This window comes from Convolutriloba macropyga, chromosome 5 (genome assembly GCF_964194025.1).
Source record: "Convolutriloba macropyga chromosome 5, txConMacr16.3, whole genome shotgun sequence".
Taxonomy (NCBI): Eukaryota; Metazoa; Xenacoelomorpha; order Acoela; family Convolutidae; genus Convolutriloba; species Convolutriloba macropyga.
Genome location: NC_134472.1, coordinates 43800485 through 43816534, shown reverse-complemented (window position 1 = coordinate 43816534; position 16050 = coordinate 43800485). Strand labels below are relative to the sequence as shown.

The 16050-nt window shown below is 37.3% G+C and overlaps 1 protein-coding gene across 1 annotated transcript in view; it reads right to left on the bottom strand.

The window, feature by feature from the left end:
• LOC142340022 (uncharacterized) overlaps positions 1-13535 on the bottom strand; it is a 133229-nt gene extending 119694 nt beyond the window's left edge. The window contains exon 1 of the mRNA XM_075390420.1: positions 13391-13535. Within this exon, the coding sequence (XP_075246535.1) occupies positions 13391-13449 (59 nt within the window). The 5' untranslated portion in view covers positions 13450-13535. The remainder of the gene's footprint in view (positions 1-13390) is intronic.
• Positions 13536-16050: the final 2515 nt, after the last annotated feature.

Genomic DNA, 16050 nt, shown 5'->3' with positions numbered 1-16050 from the left:
TGCCAGCCAGAACACAAACAAAATCAACAAAATATTGAGCAACTAAAAGAAACAAAACTAAACAAAAATATACTCATTGCTAAAGCTCTTTTAAAAAGCTTTTAAACCTAAGGCAAAAATTTCCCTTTAAAATACCTATTATAAAAACATGTTCAAAACCAATTTTTGTTTCTGAAATGGGTCCAGTATCATATCTGCAATATCTAAAAAATATTCACTGGCCCTTGAAGTTCGATTAACTCGAAAAGAAATCAATTGCAAATTATAAGGAAAAGTTGCTGAAAATCTTGATAAAAATATCTTCAGAATCATTTCTGTGTCTCTATAGGCTATCCAATAACCCAATTCCTTTAAAAAAATCGTTGGCTCATAGATCGATAGGCAATAATTTTTAGAAAAAATTTCAAACGTCAAGAAATAGAAATTCGTTCTATTAAAATGTTGAAAGCCAGTCAATTGCCCCCTAGCAACTATTTAGTAACATACTATCGAAACCTGAAGGAGGTTACCTGGCTACTGAGGCTAGAAAAACTAAATAAAATACAAATGTTTTCAAAAACCTTGAAAAAAATTGCAAATTTTATCAAAAAAAACTTCTTAAAGTCGAAAGGTTAAATTGTTGAAAACAAATCTATTGAAACTAAAAACCATGCAGTAACTTTTTAGCAGAACATGGAATTGGTTTTCTGGCACTTGAGAATGGACGAATACCAAAAACTGACAAAAACTTTAGGAAACCTTAAAAAATTGCAGATTTTATCAAAAAATGCTAAAATTCGAGAAAAAAAATGTTAAAAACCATTCCATTGTTACCAGAAACTATGCAGTGCCCTATTAACAAAACTCAAAGGAGATTGCCTGGTCACTGAAGCTAGAAAAACGGAAAAACATTACAAAAATTTTCAAAAACCTGAAAGCGAATTTTGTCAAAAAAAATTGCTAAAATTTGTGATATTCAAAAAATGAAACCTACTCCATAGCAACTAAAAATTTTTCAGTAACTTATTATCCAACCTCTGATTAGGTGTTCTGGCCCCTGGGACTCAAGTAAATTGAATATTAACAATAAATGTTTAAAAAAATGAAAATTGAAAGTTTTGTCAAAAAATGCTAAAATTCATGATGGCAAGAAGTTGAAAACCATTACATTACCACTATAAACTATGCAGTTATCTATCATCAGATCCTTAATTAAACTCTAGTGGACGTTTCTTGACACCTTGGGCTAAAAAATGACAAAAGTTTTCAAAAAACCTGAAAAAAATTGCAAAAATTAGTATTATTTTGCGTGTTTGTGTTTGTAGTACCAAACCATATAGCTCATAAAATGGTCATAACAACTAACTTTGTCTCGCAAAAGGCCTTCATCAACTTATAAAAACTTCATCTTAGGACTAATCAATCAAAAAACTAGAAAAAAAAATCACAAAAAACATGAAAAATTGCAACATTTTGAGACCAAAAACTCCTAAGAATGACATTTTAACCTTAAATTAAGGCCACCCCAGCAACTGCACCATTATAAGCACTTGAAGTACTACTAAAGCCCGCTTTGGGCCCCTAATGAAACTTAATGCCCGCTGGGCTTTACCTGTTTATCCCGTTTTGAAAGATCGAACTCATTGAAAAATGTGTGAACACATCTTTAAAAAACACAGCGCACCAATACAATTCAAATTCTTTGAATTGTAAAAAACCGCTCCACTAAGAGCGAAAAATGACGTCACACACGCACTTCAGTTGAAATTGCATGAACGAATGAACAAAAAGCAGATTTGAAGTGGTTGTGACGTCATATGGTCGTAAAAAAAATTGCGACGAAATAAAAAACATAGCAGGACAAGTCCTGACGTACATTTCAAAGAATTTTCATTGACTAAATAAAAAACTAGACCTAGAACAAACAATGACTGAATTGGGAAAACCATTTCGAAAAAAAATCATCCAAAAAATCGAAAAACAGTAAAAATCAGGGTGAAATTGCCGCATGTGAACAAAAAACCACTAGCGAGAAAGCGAATTTTTGTTCAAACACCGTTTTCACTCTACTTTAAAATTAAAGCAAAAAAAATCACGCCGCAAAACCACTCGCTTTTTCGCTCCACATTCCTGTTTCGCGTGACAAAATCACTACTCCAATTTGACTTCAAAAATCATGAAAATGTGTGCTGAGATAATTGTTATAAGCAAACATAAGTGCGACGGGCCACTATTCTTTCGGCTCATATTCACGGCACTTTTGAGTTGAATTGTTACACTACGTCCCTATAAAAGATTGTAGGCTTTAATTGAAAGTAAATTTGTCATTCCCGACAGCAGTACCGTCTTAAACCAGCGACAAGCAACCTTTCCTTTCAGTATTTTTATAGAACGATTTTTTGTTACAAAACAACTGCAATCAGCTAAACGGGAGCTACAGTCTAAACTTGTTCTTCAAGCTGCATTGGGACAGATGGGAAAAAACAATATTTTCTAAAACAATAAATTGAAAGAAATTTGAAATTACTGAAATGAAAGTGAATTGAATAGCTTAAATTTTAAACAAGAGAGGAGAGGATAGCAGAGGAGAGATATGGATGAGAGATATAGAGGAGAGAGGCATAGAGGGGAGGAAAGGAGAGAGGAGGGAGGGAGATAGGGTTGCGATCGAACGAGATAAACATAAACCGACTAATGTTGGAAGAATTGCTCTCGAACGACAGGCGCGTGCAAAAAAATTAGACCCCACCAGGATTCGAACCATTGACCTCCCACTTCATAACCATTTGCACTGCCGACTGTTGCCCCAAATTTTTGGTTTGCTGCAACCTACTTTATATTAGCAACAAGCTTTACTATGGAGTGAGAGCACAAGAGATCACTCAAAAATGAAAAACGAAACCATGAAAAAGTCAATTGAGAATGTGAGTGTCACACGTATGTAAAAAAAGGTGTACTAAAAACCTTGGGTTTCAAGGTCAAAGATTTAGTTTAAATTTTAATTTATTACTTGATTAATGACTGACACAATCTTGATAGGTGTCGACAGATTGAAATAGACAAAGCTCGGGCTTCGAGCAATACTAACAATTGTGACATATCAGTTTTTACTTGGTTAATTTACCACGGTGATAGAACCGATATTGGGTACGGACAAAACTGAGGATAAAACTCATTCATTGAACAATAAACCTACCTTCAGAGTTAATCACTCAATTAGATCTTCATTTATTTGAAACCATTCTCTTCTGCTTTTATCTACTTAATAATTAAAGTTCAATCCTTGTATTTTAAACAAGTACCACGCTCAATTACAAAAGATAATACATAGTGCGCACGGGCGGCTGTTATAGTGGCGACAGAGATTAAAAGTAAATAGAAAACCACCACCCAATAATATTGAGCGTTGTACTAATTTCCAAGAGAATCTATTTTTTGTTTGAAAACCAACTTTTAAACTCGAGTTCGACGTCTTAACATCACGACCCGGAAGAGGAATTGTGGACTGCTGTCGGGATTCGACAAGAACAACTGCCATCTTGGAACTTTCAAGTGAGTACTCCATAAAAATTCGAATAGCATAAATCAGGGCTACATGTTTTTTTGATAATAAAATAGCGTTCAGAAACATCAGTATTTTAATTTGATTTAAACTCAAGCATTGAACCTCGAGTTTTTTTGCAAGAGGGAATTAGAGTTTCAATCATATTTAAAAGCTGTTAACTAGAGTGTCGGAAAAATAGTTCGAGTTTCGAACAGAATTAGCGAAATATTTTGAATAACAACAGCTTTTAAATAACATAAGGATGGCGCGTCACTCCTGAAAAACGCTGTTACCGGAACCGTTTACTGGATCAAATGATTTTGAAAGTTATGTTACACACTTTGAGCTCTTGTCACAACTTCAAAAGTGGCAAAGAAAAGAAACAGTAAACGGCGCCGAGACCGAAATTGATGAACGGCCGCATTATTTCGCGTTAAGGTTACAAAAGTCGGCTATTGATGTCTACCGTACACTTTCGGAGGACACTAGAAAGACTTATGACGAGACCGTAAAGGCTTTCAGACAACATTATAATGAGAAACCAGTAGTGTTCCGGGGTGGCTAGCTAGGAGAGTCCAGCAGCCCGGTGAAAAATTAACAGATTTTCTCGGTGATTTGCAAACTTTAGCCTTGAAAGCATACCCTCAGGAGTCTAATGAGATAAGAGAACATCTCATTTTGAGGGGATTCCTCGAAGGCATAGAAAATAGTCAGGTGCGACTCGACCTGAGAAAGAACTTGGGTGACGCGGATATGACTTTAGACAAAGCTTTAGAAAGAGCACTACACATTGAAGCAGTCACGAGAATTGAGGAGGAGGATAATGAGCCGCGGGTTTCTGCCATCCAGTCGAATGAAAACACACAACTAGTTAATTCGATTAACGATTTAGTGCGAACACTGCAGACTAATCAACCTAATAGGCAAGAGAATCAAAAGTTTTCATCGCAAGGAGCGCGGCCAAAAGAGTTTCAGCGCGGTAGTGAGCGAAGTTCAAGAGAGAACAGAGATAGAAATAAAAGTACTAATAGCTATACCAGAAGCAGCGCTGAGTATAGACGAAACAATTACGAAAGTAGAGCGCGTTCGCTAACACCGGGAGGTGAGAACAGAAGCCGAGATCGATCGCACGAGAGTCGTGCCGAGCAGTCGAAGTCAGCGGTGAGTTTCGAGAAAGAAAATGTCGCCGTTGCGGTCATCGAAACCATGCATCTAGAGAATGCAAAAATTGTTTCGAATGTGGGAGCCCAAATCACTTCAACCGAAATTGTCCGTATTTAAACGAGAACTAGCTGGAAATGGCAGGGCTTCATTTTCAGCCGGCTACGTAAAAACCTTGCGTGGCGGAAACAGCCCAGTGGAGGCGTTGTTTGCAAAAATAGTGATAAAAGACAAATTGATAATTGCCTTAATTGATAGTGGAAGTAGTGTTAATATTATAAGCAACACACTCTACAAGCAATTGAGGGGAACCGAGCCACATCAGAATGTGCAATAAAAATATAATAGCTGCCAACGGAAAAATGCCAATAATGGGGACAGCAGATATTCAAGTTCAACTTCAGAAATTTACATGTGAAATAACAGTTAAATTTCTAGTGACCAGAATTGAGATAACGCCTTGTTCATTAGGCATGGAATTCTTGTACAATTTTGACTATTTTAAATCTCAGAAAGAACGAACTTTTTTGCTGGGCAATTGGGAAAACATTACAATTGTCCCCATCCCAACGAAGTAATAGGAATCTGTTTTTAATTGCTGCTGAGGATCACGAATTACCTCGTCGCTGCGAGGGTTACATTAAATGCAAAATTATCGATGAAGAAGGTAACACAACACAGCAAACAGAAATTATAGTCGAACCCACGAAAAAGTTTGAACACAAATCACACTTATTAATAGCGAGATCGCTGAAGGACATGGTTGATGATGTCGTATGGGTTCGAGTTCTGAACCCTACATTAGAACCAAAGAAAGTTTACAAAAATGCGAGAATCGCATGTGCGGAAAACATTGAAAAAAATTTCAAGAGTACAACAAAATAACCCTGACAATAATAAAAAGCATAGGGATGAATTTGATTTTGAGAACCACGTGAACTCAAGTTCAATGAGATTGTCTTTTGAGGAAATGACAAGTTGTTGAAGACTTGGAACGAGATGACTTAGTCGAACCAACACACTCTGATTGGGCAGCACCATCATTACTGGTACCAAAAAAAGACGGAACCTACCGCTTAGTTGTAGACTACCGTGGTCTAAACAAACAAATAGAGAAAACATGCTTGCCTTTACCACGAATTAATGAGGTTATTGATTCACTGGAGGGAAACATGTACTTCTCAAACATTGATCTCTGTCGGGATACTTTCAAATGGCGCTGGAAGAAGAGAGTCAAAATGTAACCGCTTTTATAACACCTTTGGGCCTATATAAGTGGAAAAGGCTCCCTATGGGACTAGCTTCTGCACCAGGAGCTTTTCCGAACCTAATGAAATTAATTTTTGTTGGTCTCTCTTACGAAGTAGCTTTAGTTTATCTAGACGACGTTATCGTTTTTGGAAGAAATTTCGAAGAACATCTCAAACGGTTAGAGCTGGTTTTCCAACGTTTATCGGAGAATGGATTAAAGATTAAAGGATCAAAATGCAATTTTTTCCAAAAGCGCGTCAGCTTTTTAGGACATATTATATCTGAGAGTGGTGTCGAGGTCGACCCAGAGAAAGTAAGAGCGGTAGAAAAAATGAAAGAACCATCATCCCTAAAAGACGTCAGGGCTTTTCTGGGCCTTGTGGGCTATTATCGAAAATTCATTCCGGGTTTCGGAAAAACAGCAGAACCTCTTTACAGGTTACTAAATAAATCAAATAAATTTGAATGGAGTACAGAGTGCACAAGTGCGGTAGCAGAGTTGACGAAAAAGCTTTTGGAAGCCCCAGTTTTAGGATATCCAAACGATAGGGATCAATATACATTAACTACCAATGCATCGTTTACAGGCATCGGAGCAACTCTTACACAAAAACAAGGAACTGAGGATAGAGTTATTGCATATGCTAGCAAAACTTTGAGTAAAAGTCAACGAAACTACTCAGCAACTAAGCGCGAATTATTCGCAATAGTTCATTTTAACCATTATTTGAAAAACTATTTACTTGGTCAGCATTTTTTAATTAAACGGACCACAGGGCTCTCGTGTGGATCTATAGTTTTAAAGAACCAGACGGTATGGTCGCAAGATGGATAGAGAAACTTGGGCAATTTAATTTTGACATCAAGCATAGAGCAGGAAAGAAAATCCCACACGCTGACTGTCTTTCGCGCATAAACACAGAAGATGAGCAAAAAACAGCTTTCGTTAACGCTATTGCGCTAGACGAAGAGCAAGACGATACCGGCTATAGTAGTCGAGGTTGGCAGTTACACAAACTACAGAGAGTAAAACTGCGAGATTCGCAGCAAAGTGACAATATACTCAAAGAAGTATATCCATGGGTCATAAACAAAAAAGACCCGAACCACGGCAAATGAGAAACGGAGCTTCAAAGGAGTTATGGAAATACTGGGTTCAGTATAAAAATCTTTTTCTCATAGAAGGGATTTTGTATCGAAAACACCAAACAGAACCTAACTTTGAAACTGTTTACCAAATGGTGGAACCCTGGGGTAGAATGTCCAACGTTCTTGAGCTGTTGCATGATTCGCCTAGCGCAGGACACTTTGGTATAGAGAAAACGTACAAAAGAGCTTGCGAAAGGTTTTACTGGCCGTGCATGAAAAGGGACGTAAGAAACTGGATAGAAAGCTGTGAGGTTTGCCTAAAAAGGAAAGGCACTAAGCAGAAACATCGGCATTCACTCACAAAATGCAAACCTAGTCATCCATTTTGGCAAGTATCTCTTGATATCATGGGTCCATTTCCCGAGTCTCAGGGAAACAAGTACATTTTGCTTATCGGTGATCAATTCAGTAAGTGGTACGAAGCCGTAGCGTTAACCAATCAAGAGGCAAAAACTGTGGCAAAAGCGTTTGTTGAACACTGGATAGTAAGATTCGGCTGTCCAGTCAACCTACACAGTGACCAAGGGTCAAACTTTATGTCTAAATTGTTTGGTAGTATTGGCAGTGAACTAGGAATTCAGAGGACATCAACCACATCCTACCACCCACAAGGGAACGCGATTGAACGAACAAATCGAACAATAGAAGAATGCTTCTCCAAATATATAGGACAATACCAACACGACTGGACTAATTTCCTACCTTTAGCGATGATGGCACATCGATCATCAATTCATAGTGTAACAAGATACAGCCGAGCGTTTGTGGTACTGGGTTTTCCACTGTCGCTACCTATAGACTGCATCTATAGCACACCACAGACCACAATATATGCAACACCAAGTGACTATGTTTCCACGATGAAACAGAGACTACAGGAAACGCACCAGCTGATGCGAGAGTATATGGATGTAGAACAAGAACGCCAGAAGTCGTATTATGATCGCAGTAAATATGGGCCGAGCTATAAGGTTGGCGAAATGTTAGTTTTCAACCCAACGGTTAAAAAAGGAGAAACAAGAAAATTTACTTCTTTCTATAGAGGACCATACATAAATGTTGAAATTATAAACGATTTGAATTTCAAGGTAGAAGATAAAAAGACGAGGAAAGCTATCAAGGTCCATTATGACCGACTGAAGAAATATAAAACACGAGAAAAACCATTCACGCCTGAGCCTCAGGCGAAACGAAAAACAACCATTAAGGAGCAGAAGAATAGCGATTTGAACAGCTCAGACGATGGCGATATAATTGAAATAGAATCATCAACAGACAGTGAAAGCAATCTAAACACAGAAAATCAATCCGAAGCTGAGGATGCTAACGATTCACTAAATGTTACAAATGAAACGTCTGAGAATGAAGCTAAAGAATCAGATCAAGAAACCTCTAAAGGGCAAGAGAAGGCACAAAAGGTTCCCGAGGGAGGAGGTGCAACTTAATCAAAAGCTAAAGAGTACACTGAAAAAAACCAACAAACAAAAATTCCAAAACCAGAAAAAAAGCAACAGGAATTTAGTAGTAAAACAAAAAGTACTGAAAAGATTAATAGTAATCCCAAGGCACCAAAAATGGCTACAAGGTCTAGCAGTCGAATAAAATCGGTGCCTGAAAGATTCAAAAATTACTTTACTGAGCAAGATGAGGAGGACTTTAGCAGCCAGGAAACTGATGATGTTTTTGTTTCAGGAAAACCCAGAAAGTAATGAAATCGAAAAGAAAGAAGAGTTCGTCTAGAACATCGTGTGATGGAATATCATTATGTTTGTATCTGGCATTGCTAGCCATTTTTGCTTCTTCACTTTGTATTAAATTATACGGCTATGATTTTGACAAAATCGTATCAACAAAAAAATATTCTCTGGATCACAGTACAAACTGTCATAACAAAATTCGAGTATCGAAAACAATAGAAGAAGGTAGTTTGATATATGCTGAGGTTCAGCCCGAGATAAAATTAAGATTTTGCATGTATGAAGCCGCATATACTGTGTCTGCACTTAAAAAGAGCAATGTATATGACGATGTTGTCTTTATTACCAAAAACTCAAGACTCCTAAAATCCATATATCCAATAAACGAGGGAACCTGTAGAAGCATTTGGCAAAACAAAAACTTTGCTTTACCGGGTTTTGGAGATAAAACCTTTAAAGTCAACAATTCAGAAACGGAAAAGATTTTACAACGAGCAAGTAAAACTACTTATGCCGAGGAGCATAGCCAGAGCTTCATGAAAAAAAATAATCGTGAAGGTGCTATGTATGCTGAGCCTGTAGAGTGGGTTTCACATACAGGAGTAAAACTTATTGGAAATGTGATGATCAATGCAAAACTTTACATCGGAACAATTTGGGGAAAGCTGATACAAAGAAACCTCTTAAACTTTAAGGATCCCCTAGGTTTCTCGAAAACTGTTTCAAAACCACATATTTTAAAGACGACTTAGTGAACTATTTATTTGAAAATCAAGGTGAGCAAACATGTCAAACGATCAAACACTTAAATAAGGAGGACCCTGTAAAAATTTTTGGTAACAACAAGACCACTTTTATCAGCGGAAAAATTTTACACAAAAACAAATATGAAGATTTTGCATTAGAAATCTTAGAGGAAAAAGCAATTAGTTTGTGTGGACAGAAGGTGAAAACAACCGGAGTTCCAGGTGTTTTTTACTCCGAGGAAAGTTCAGAACTGAAAACTGGTAATCTTAAAATAACCATGGAAATGTTTCTTTCAAGCGTTGTTGACACCTTAAATTTCGAACTTCTCAAGGAGAGAGAAATTTTTTTATGAAAATTAGAACGCTCCAATGCGAGATTCAACGACTAAAAATTCAAACTATGATTGAAATATCAAAAAACACTGTTAGTCCATCGGTAACGCTCTTCGAGAAAAGAACTCACGTGGAAAGAGCAGGATCTGTGTTATATGTTCATAAATGTGCAAAGATGGTAGCAAGAATAACTGAACTTCCTATTTGCACAGAAGAAGTTCCTGTATTAGTAGAGGGTCAGAATTTTTCTTCTATTAGATATATGGAACCTATTACAAAAATTTTGTATCATTATACAATCGCTGCATGGAACCCGCTGTACCCAAATGTTGTGAAATTAGAAGACGGCAGTTTTCAACAATATGGAGAAACGCTGAAGAAATTCAATCGTGAGATATATCAGTGGTCGATGAATAATAACTTAAATGTAAGTGATGAAAATCTGCATCGCAGCCTTTTCTCCATATCACACGTAAAACAGAGTCAAATTGCTTGAACAATTCGCCATAATAGTAAAGGAATTATCAGTTGGGAAGCATTCCGAGATTCGGATGGAAAATACAGTCATGAAAATTTTATTCATTAGAACGCTAAGTTCCAAAAACAATTTTTTCTAACAAATGAAATAACAATTTTTCGTAACTTAAAAAATGAAAGCTTATACGTTTGGTTAAAAGCTAAGGACATTGCTGTGTCAGTCTTAACAGTCTACTTCATATTCCAAGTTGTGAAAAATTTTCCTAAATTGTTAATCTATTTAGGATTAGTCATTATTGGAGCCTCCTGGCAACAACTGTTGCGGAATCTCGGCCCAGTAACGGGAACACGTATGTATAATCGACTACTCAAATTAATTAATGAGCGCCGAGAACAAAAGAAAATGATTGGAGAGAAAGAGTCCTTGAAAGAGTCGGTTTTGTAAAAAAATGAAAAAGAGTTGTCTTGAGTTCAAGACCAAAAAAAATTAAAATGAGTTGTCTTGAGTTCAAGACCAAAAAAAAAAGAAAAATGAGAAAGTTGTCCTGAGGTCAAGACCAATAAAAATAAGGGAAAAGTCTTGAGATCAAGACTGAAAAAATTGAGAAACTTTAGAAGCAAAAATGGTTTCTATTAAACATAGCAGGCAGTGAGACCCCACAAATTGGTGAATATGTGTACTATATGCCAGAGTTGTGGAAAGTTATTTGAGATTTCCCCGGGAGTGTAACGAGTGGAATCTTGTCTGTCACGGACTCGGAAGGTTTCTACACTAGAACTTCTGGCACCCGCCAATATTCGGTCCTGAGCTCTGCAGACTGAAGTGGAACTGCAAAACCAGTGCGCGCAGTTAGAGAAATTGAGGAGTACAAACTCTTTACTCCAAAAGGATCTTGTCGAGCTTCGACAAAAACTAGACAAACATTGCGACAAAGCCAAAGAGGCAACAAGAGAAGCATTGGGAAAACTGAGCACCGAGTGTGAGGCGCTAAGAGATAACCTAAAGGCGGCGGCGGCTATAAATGCCGAACAAGAGCAGTCAATGGAATTACTTAAGCAGGAGTTGGCCGATCTAAAAGTCAATACTGATAAAAAGAGCGAAGCCATGGAGAAAGAGAATGACCTATTGAGGTCAGAACTTCAGCAGTGGGAAAACTATTACCAGTACTTGGCGAGTGAGTGCCGAAGGAAAGACACTATAATTGATAGACAAAAGCATTCTTTGAAGAACGAGAAAGCCAAAACGAAGGCCACAGAAAAGTGTTTATTCGAGATTCGGAATAAAAATGTATTGAATCGGCCTGCGACATTGTACGAGATTTTGTTGGTAAAAAGTTCTGCTTCAAAAGATCAGATCAATTGAAGCAGAACTTTTGAGAAAAACAGAGATGGGATTAAGACACTATAATCCCATCTCTGTCGCCACTATAGCAGCCGCCCGTGCGCATTATGTATTATCTTTTGTAATTGAGCGTGGTACTTGTTTAAAATACAGAGATGGGATTAAGACACTATAATCCAATCTCTGTCGCCACTATAGCAGCCGCCCGTGCGCAATATGTATTATCTTTTGTAAATTGAGCGTGGTACTTGTTTAAAATACAGAACTTTTGGGAGAGTGCCGAAGGAAAGACACTATAATTGATAGAGGAGTTTTTCAAGACCATTAATCGAGCATACCAAATACTGATGAACGATGTGGCGCGAGAAGCGTACAACAATTTCGGGCTGGACAAACTGATACCTAAACTTTTTATATGAAAAGTACAAACTCTTGCTATTTTAAAACGTTCATGCATCAAGAGCTGTAAAATTTGATTTGACGTGAGTGAGTGGCACACTCTATTCTTATTGAGAGGGGGGCAGTGTGAGTGTCACACGTATGTAAAAAAAAGGTGTACTAAAAACCTTGGGTTTCAAGGTCAAAGATTTAGTTTAAATTTTAATTTATTACTTGATTAAAGACTGAGACAATCTTGATAGGTGTCGACAGATTGAAGCAATACTAACAATTGAGCTTCAAGCAATACTAACAATTGTGATATATCAGTATTTACTTGGTTAATTTACCACGGTGATAGAACCGATATTGGGTACGGACAAAACTGAGGATAAAACTCATTCATTGAACAATAAACCTACCTTCAGAGTTAATCACTCAATTAGATCTTCATTTATTTGAAACCATTCTCTTCTGCTTTTATCTACTTATTAATTAAACTCCAATCCTTGTATTTTAAACAAGTACCACGCTCAATTACAAAAGATAATACATATTGCGCACGGGCGGCTGCTATAAGAAGTCACCGAATGCTCTAGAAGCAAAGCGCAAAATGGTCAAGCGAAAAAACTTGAAAAACCAACAAGATTACAATAATTGCTATGAACTTCGTTCAAGACCTAATAAAAATTTGCATAAAAAGACCAACAAGTTTACAAAAATTGCTATGGACTTTGTTCAAGAGCAATTAAAAAAATTTTTTGATGAAGTTAATTGAATGCTCGGAAAACTAAAACACCGTTCCAAAATAAGGAACAAAAAATTTTCGAAAAAAGTAAACCAAAAAGTAATGTAAAGCATGGAATTAAGCGCAGAAACAGAAGAAGAAGAAAATTTCTGAAAGGTTTGTGGGAGTAGAAATCAGTAGCGAAGTGTGTTTCAATGCCAATCAAAGAATGATGAGTGGAAAAGCCACTCATTTTTTTATTTAAAAAAGAGTATCGCATGAATAAGCCTAAAGCTCCTTAAGCGAAACAAACAGGTTAAGACAATAGTAATCAAAACCAACAACAGCCTAAATTTTTAAAACTAGTTTGACAAAAAGTAAAATTCAAATTTTATTGACGCTCCACTTCATTACTTAACTTCGAAAAATTTTTCAACAAAAGGTATTTTAAATTTATAAGAATTCATTCTGAGCATGTTCGCATAGCTAAATTTAGGATGTTTCTGAATTGAGATACTATAACTCTCAAGACGATTGGGTTTGAAATAAATTAAGACACATTAGCGAGCACTAAGTATAGCAAAATTATGTAATTGAAAATCATACCTCGGATAACAGCATGGTGCGAACCTCTCTTCAGGTAAAGCCTCGAATGAATTCCGCATCCTGTTACTTGTTCACATTAACAAAAGTTAATGACTCACGCGCGGTTTATATGCATGCGCTCAACATTGCATAGCGACCTACAAAATCAATTAACGGAAACAATAAAGTCAAAACTAAAGGTACATTATCAACGACCCTAGAAAAAGGTCAATTAAAAGCAAGCCATGCCTAAACAGGTAGCGGGTCTACTCGGGCGGCAAGGAACTTCCTATATACATGTTTAAGTTTTGACAGCAGTCAAACATCGAAGCGCATAATACGCAAAATTAGGATAATTAAAGAGGAAAAAGTCATCGTGATCTTAAATTGAGAATTGAATAAGTTTATAAAACGACCCTCTCCTTCTATTCCAATGAACGCTTTAACGGAAGAACCGCAGAGGCAGAGTACGGAGCCAAGCATAAGTGCGAAAGCATTTTTTCCTGTGATTAGGACAGTAAATGAATCTTATCAACGATTTTTGCGCAGAAACAGTATCCGAGCTAATCCGGCACACATAAAAATAGATTCCAATCCGACTAGTACAATTTGATTGACCAAACAGTCCCAATTGATAAAAACCGTCAAATTAAAAGCCCCTCCACTTGTAATATCCGTGCACTGTCTACGGTTAGGGTTTGGGTTGGATGTAAGTCTCACTTTAAACCTCGGAGTTACTGAGGAAAATTTTCCAAGTTTCAGACTTGAATTTAATAGAGCAGATGTAAATGTACAATCAGTTTAATACAAAGTTAGATCTATTGCTTGTAAATATTAGAAGTTTTGTGAAGATGAGAGATGAAAAGCAATTCAAGAGAGGCAGCTCGATTGTGTAAAGTTTAGTTTTGAATATGTTCTTTGGTTTCAGTCCTATCAATGGTTAATTAATCTTAGGTTATTTTTACCCATTTTCGTTAATCTCCTTGGGATTTTCTCATAGTTATTTTCTACCGCACGGGTCCCTGTTAGTTAAACTAACAGATAACAGGTTTACCTGCTTGACGAATCCCGTCATGAACAAACATTCCTTGACGTGTCCCTTAAAGATGAAATTCCATGATGATTCCCATCATTATTTATGATGCTTTCTCTATATTGTTAAAATCCGGTTCACTATTAGTAACCATCTCTTTTTGTTCTCCTATTTGTTTGTGAAAATTTCGAATTATGCGTTTAATATGTAATTTATGAGCATGTCATACATTATGGTTCACTATACTGCCTCACTCTTAGAAAATGTGAGTGCTCCACTCATTCACACAGCAAGAGTTTCAAATATCCATTTTCGAGTTCATATATTCTTGTGCTTTTTCAATCCCGTACTTGTCATATTACGGGCCTCCTCGTCTTCCATAATTTTCTTTGCTTGAAGAATGATTTTGAACACGTTCTCAAGAACAACCTTGTCCGGATGACAGAGCATTGCCAACGTTTTGTAATGTTTCTGGATAGTACTGGTTGTGGCCCCCTGTGCCAGGAATAGAAATTCATGAAAGTTTGGAGGTCGACTGAACGGTCTCTGCGCGTTGATCGCCTCCAGCCTCCTCTGTATGACCTTCTTTGAGGTTTGCTCTGTTTTTACTCTACCCCTTAGCTTTCTATTGTCTATCTCGGCATTCTCCAACTCCCGAGCTAAGCACTCCTGCTCGTCCACCAGAGCGATAAATTCCCTAGTTTTTGTTTCGGCTACATTTGTAACCTCCTTCTTCAATGTTTCCACCTGCCTCCTGCAGGACTCCCGCTGATTCCCAGCGTATTCAAAATGAGGTTTGGTCTCCAGCAATTGATCACCTAATCTTTGACTATCAATTTTTAACTGCCGGAGATCCTCTTCAAGCCGAGCCCCGGCTGTTCCCAGCTATTCGCTGTTGTCAATCTTCTTTTGTTGTTCCTCGATTCTGTGTTGCATCTCACTTAACTCCCCAACGCTAATTGTGGCTCTAACCACTATATTGGGTGGTTAAAGCTGCGTCAGTGGCACCACGTACCTTTTGTTTGAGGTTACTCCAACAATCCGATACACTTGGTGCTTGACTATTGACCTGACCTCGAACGACTCGGGTAGATAGTAGCAAAAATCACCTTTTGGTTCTGCCATTCCTACATATCATACACGTAAATTAGTCTAATGTATCAATCTCAATTTCTTCTATATCTGGTACAGATTTTGCTTTTTTTGCTTTTATAACTACGTTGTTTGCTTCACCATCACACCGTTCAACTGTCCTTTTTCTTGTCAATTTTTGTTCCTTTGTTCGTTGTTTTAGATGATGAAAATAACTTAGTTCCCCCATTAGGTTATTGGGTTGCAGTGCAGTTACAGGATTGGTGCCACTGCGTAGCATATCGATTGAAAGAAACACACGTACCAAACAAAATATGATTTTAGATCCAATAAACATATTCATCAAACTGATGGTTATTTCCCTGGCCACATGCCAGATGTGTTTCACTGCATTACCCAAGTATTCAAAAATCAGCAATTCATGCCACTGAATATTGTACTTTAAGTCCGTGTTGAAATACTCCAGAGTCTCATGCTCATATAAACCTCCTTGTCCCAGGAAAACTTCTCTTCCTGTTATCGTCTTTCTCGAATGCCTTAACCTTTGGGCCCTTTT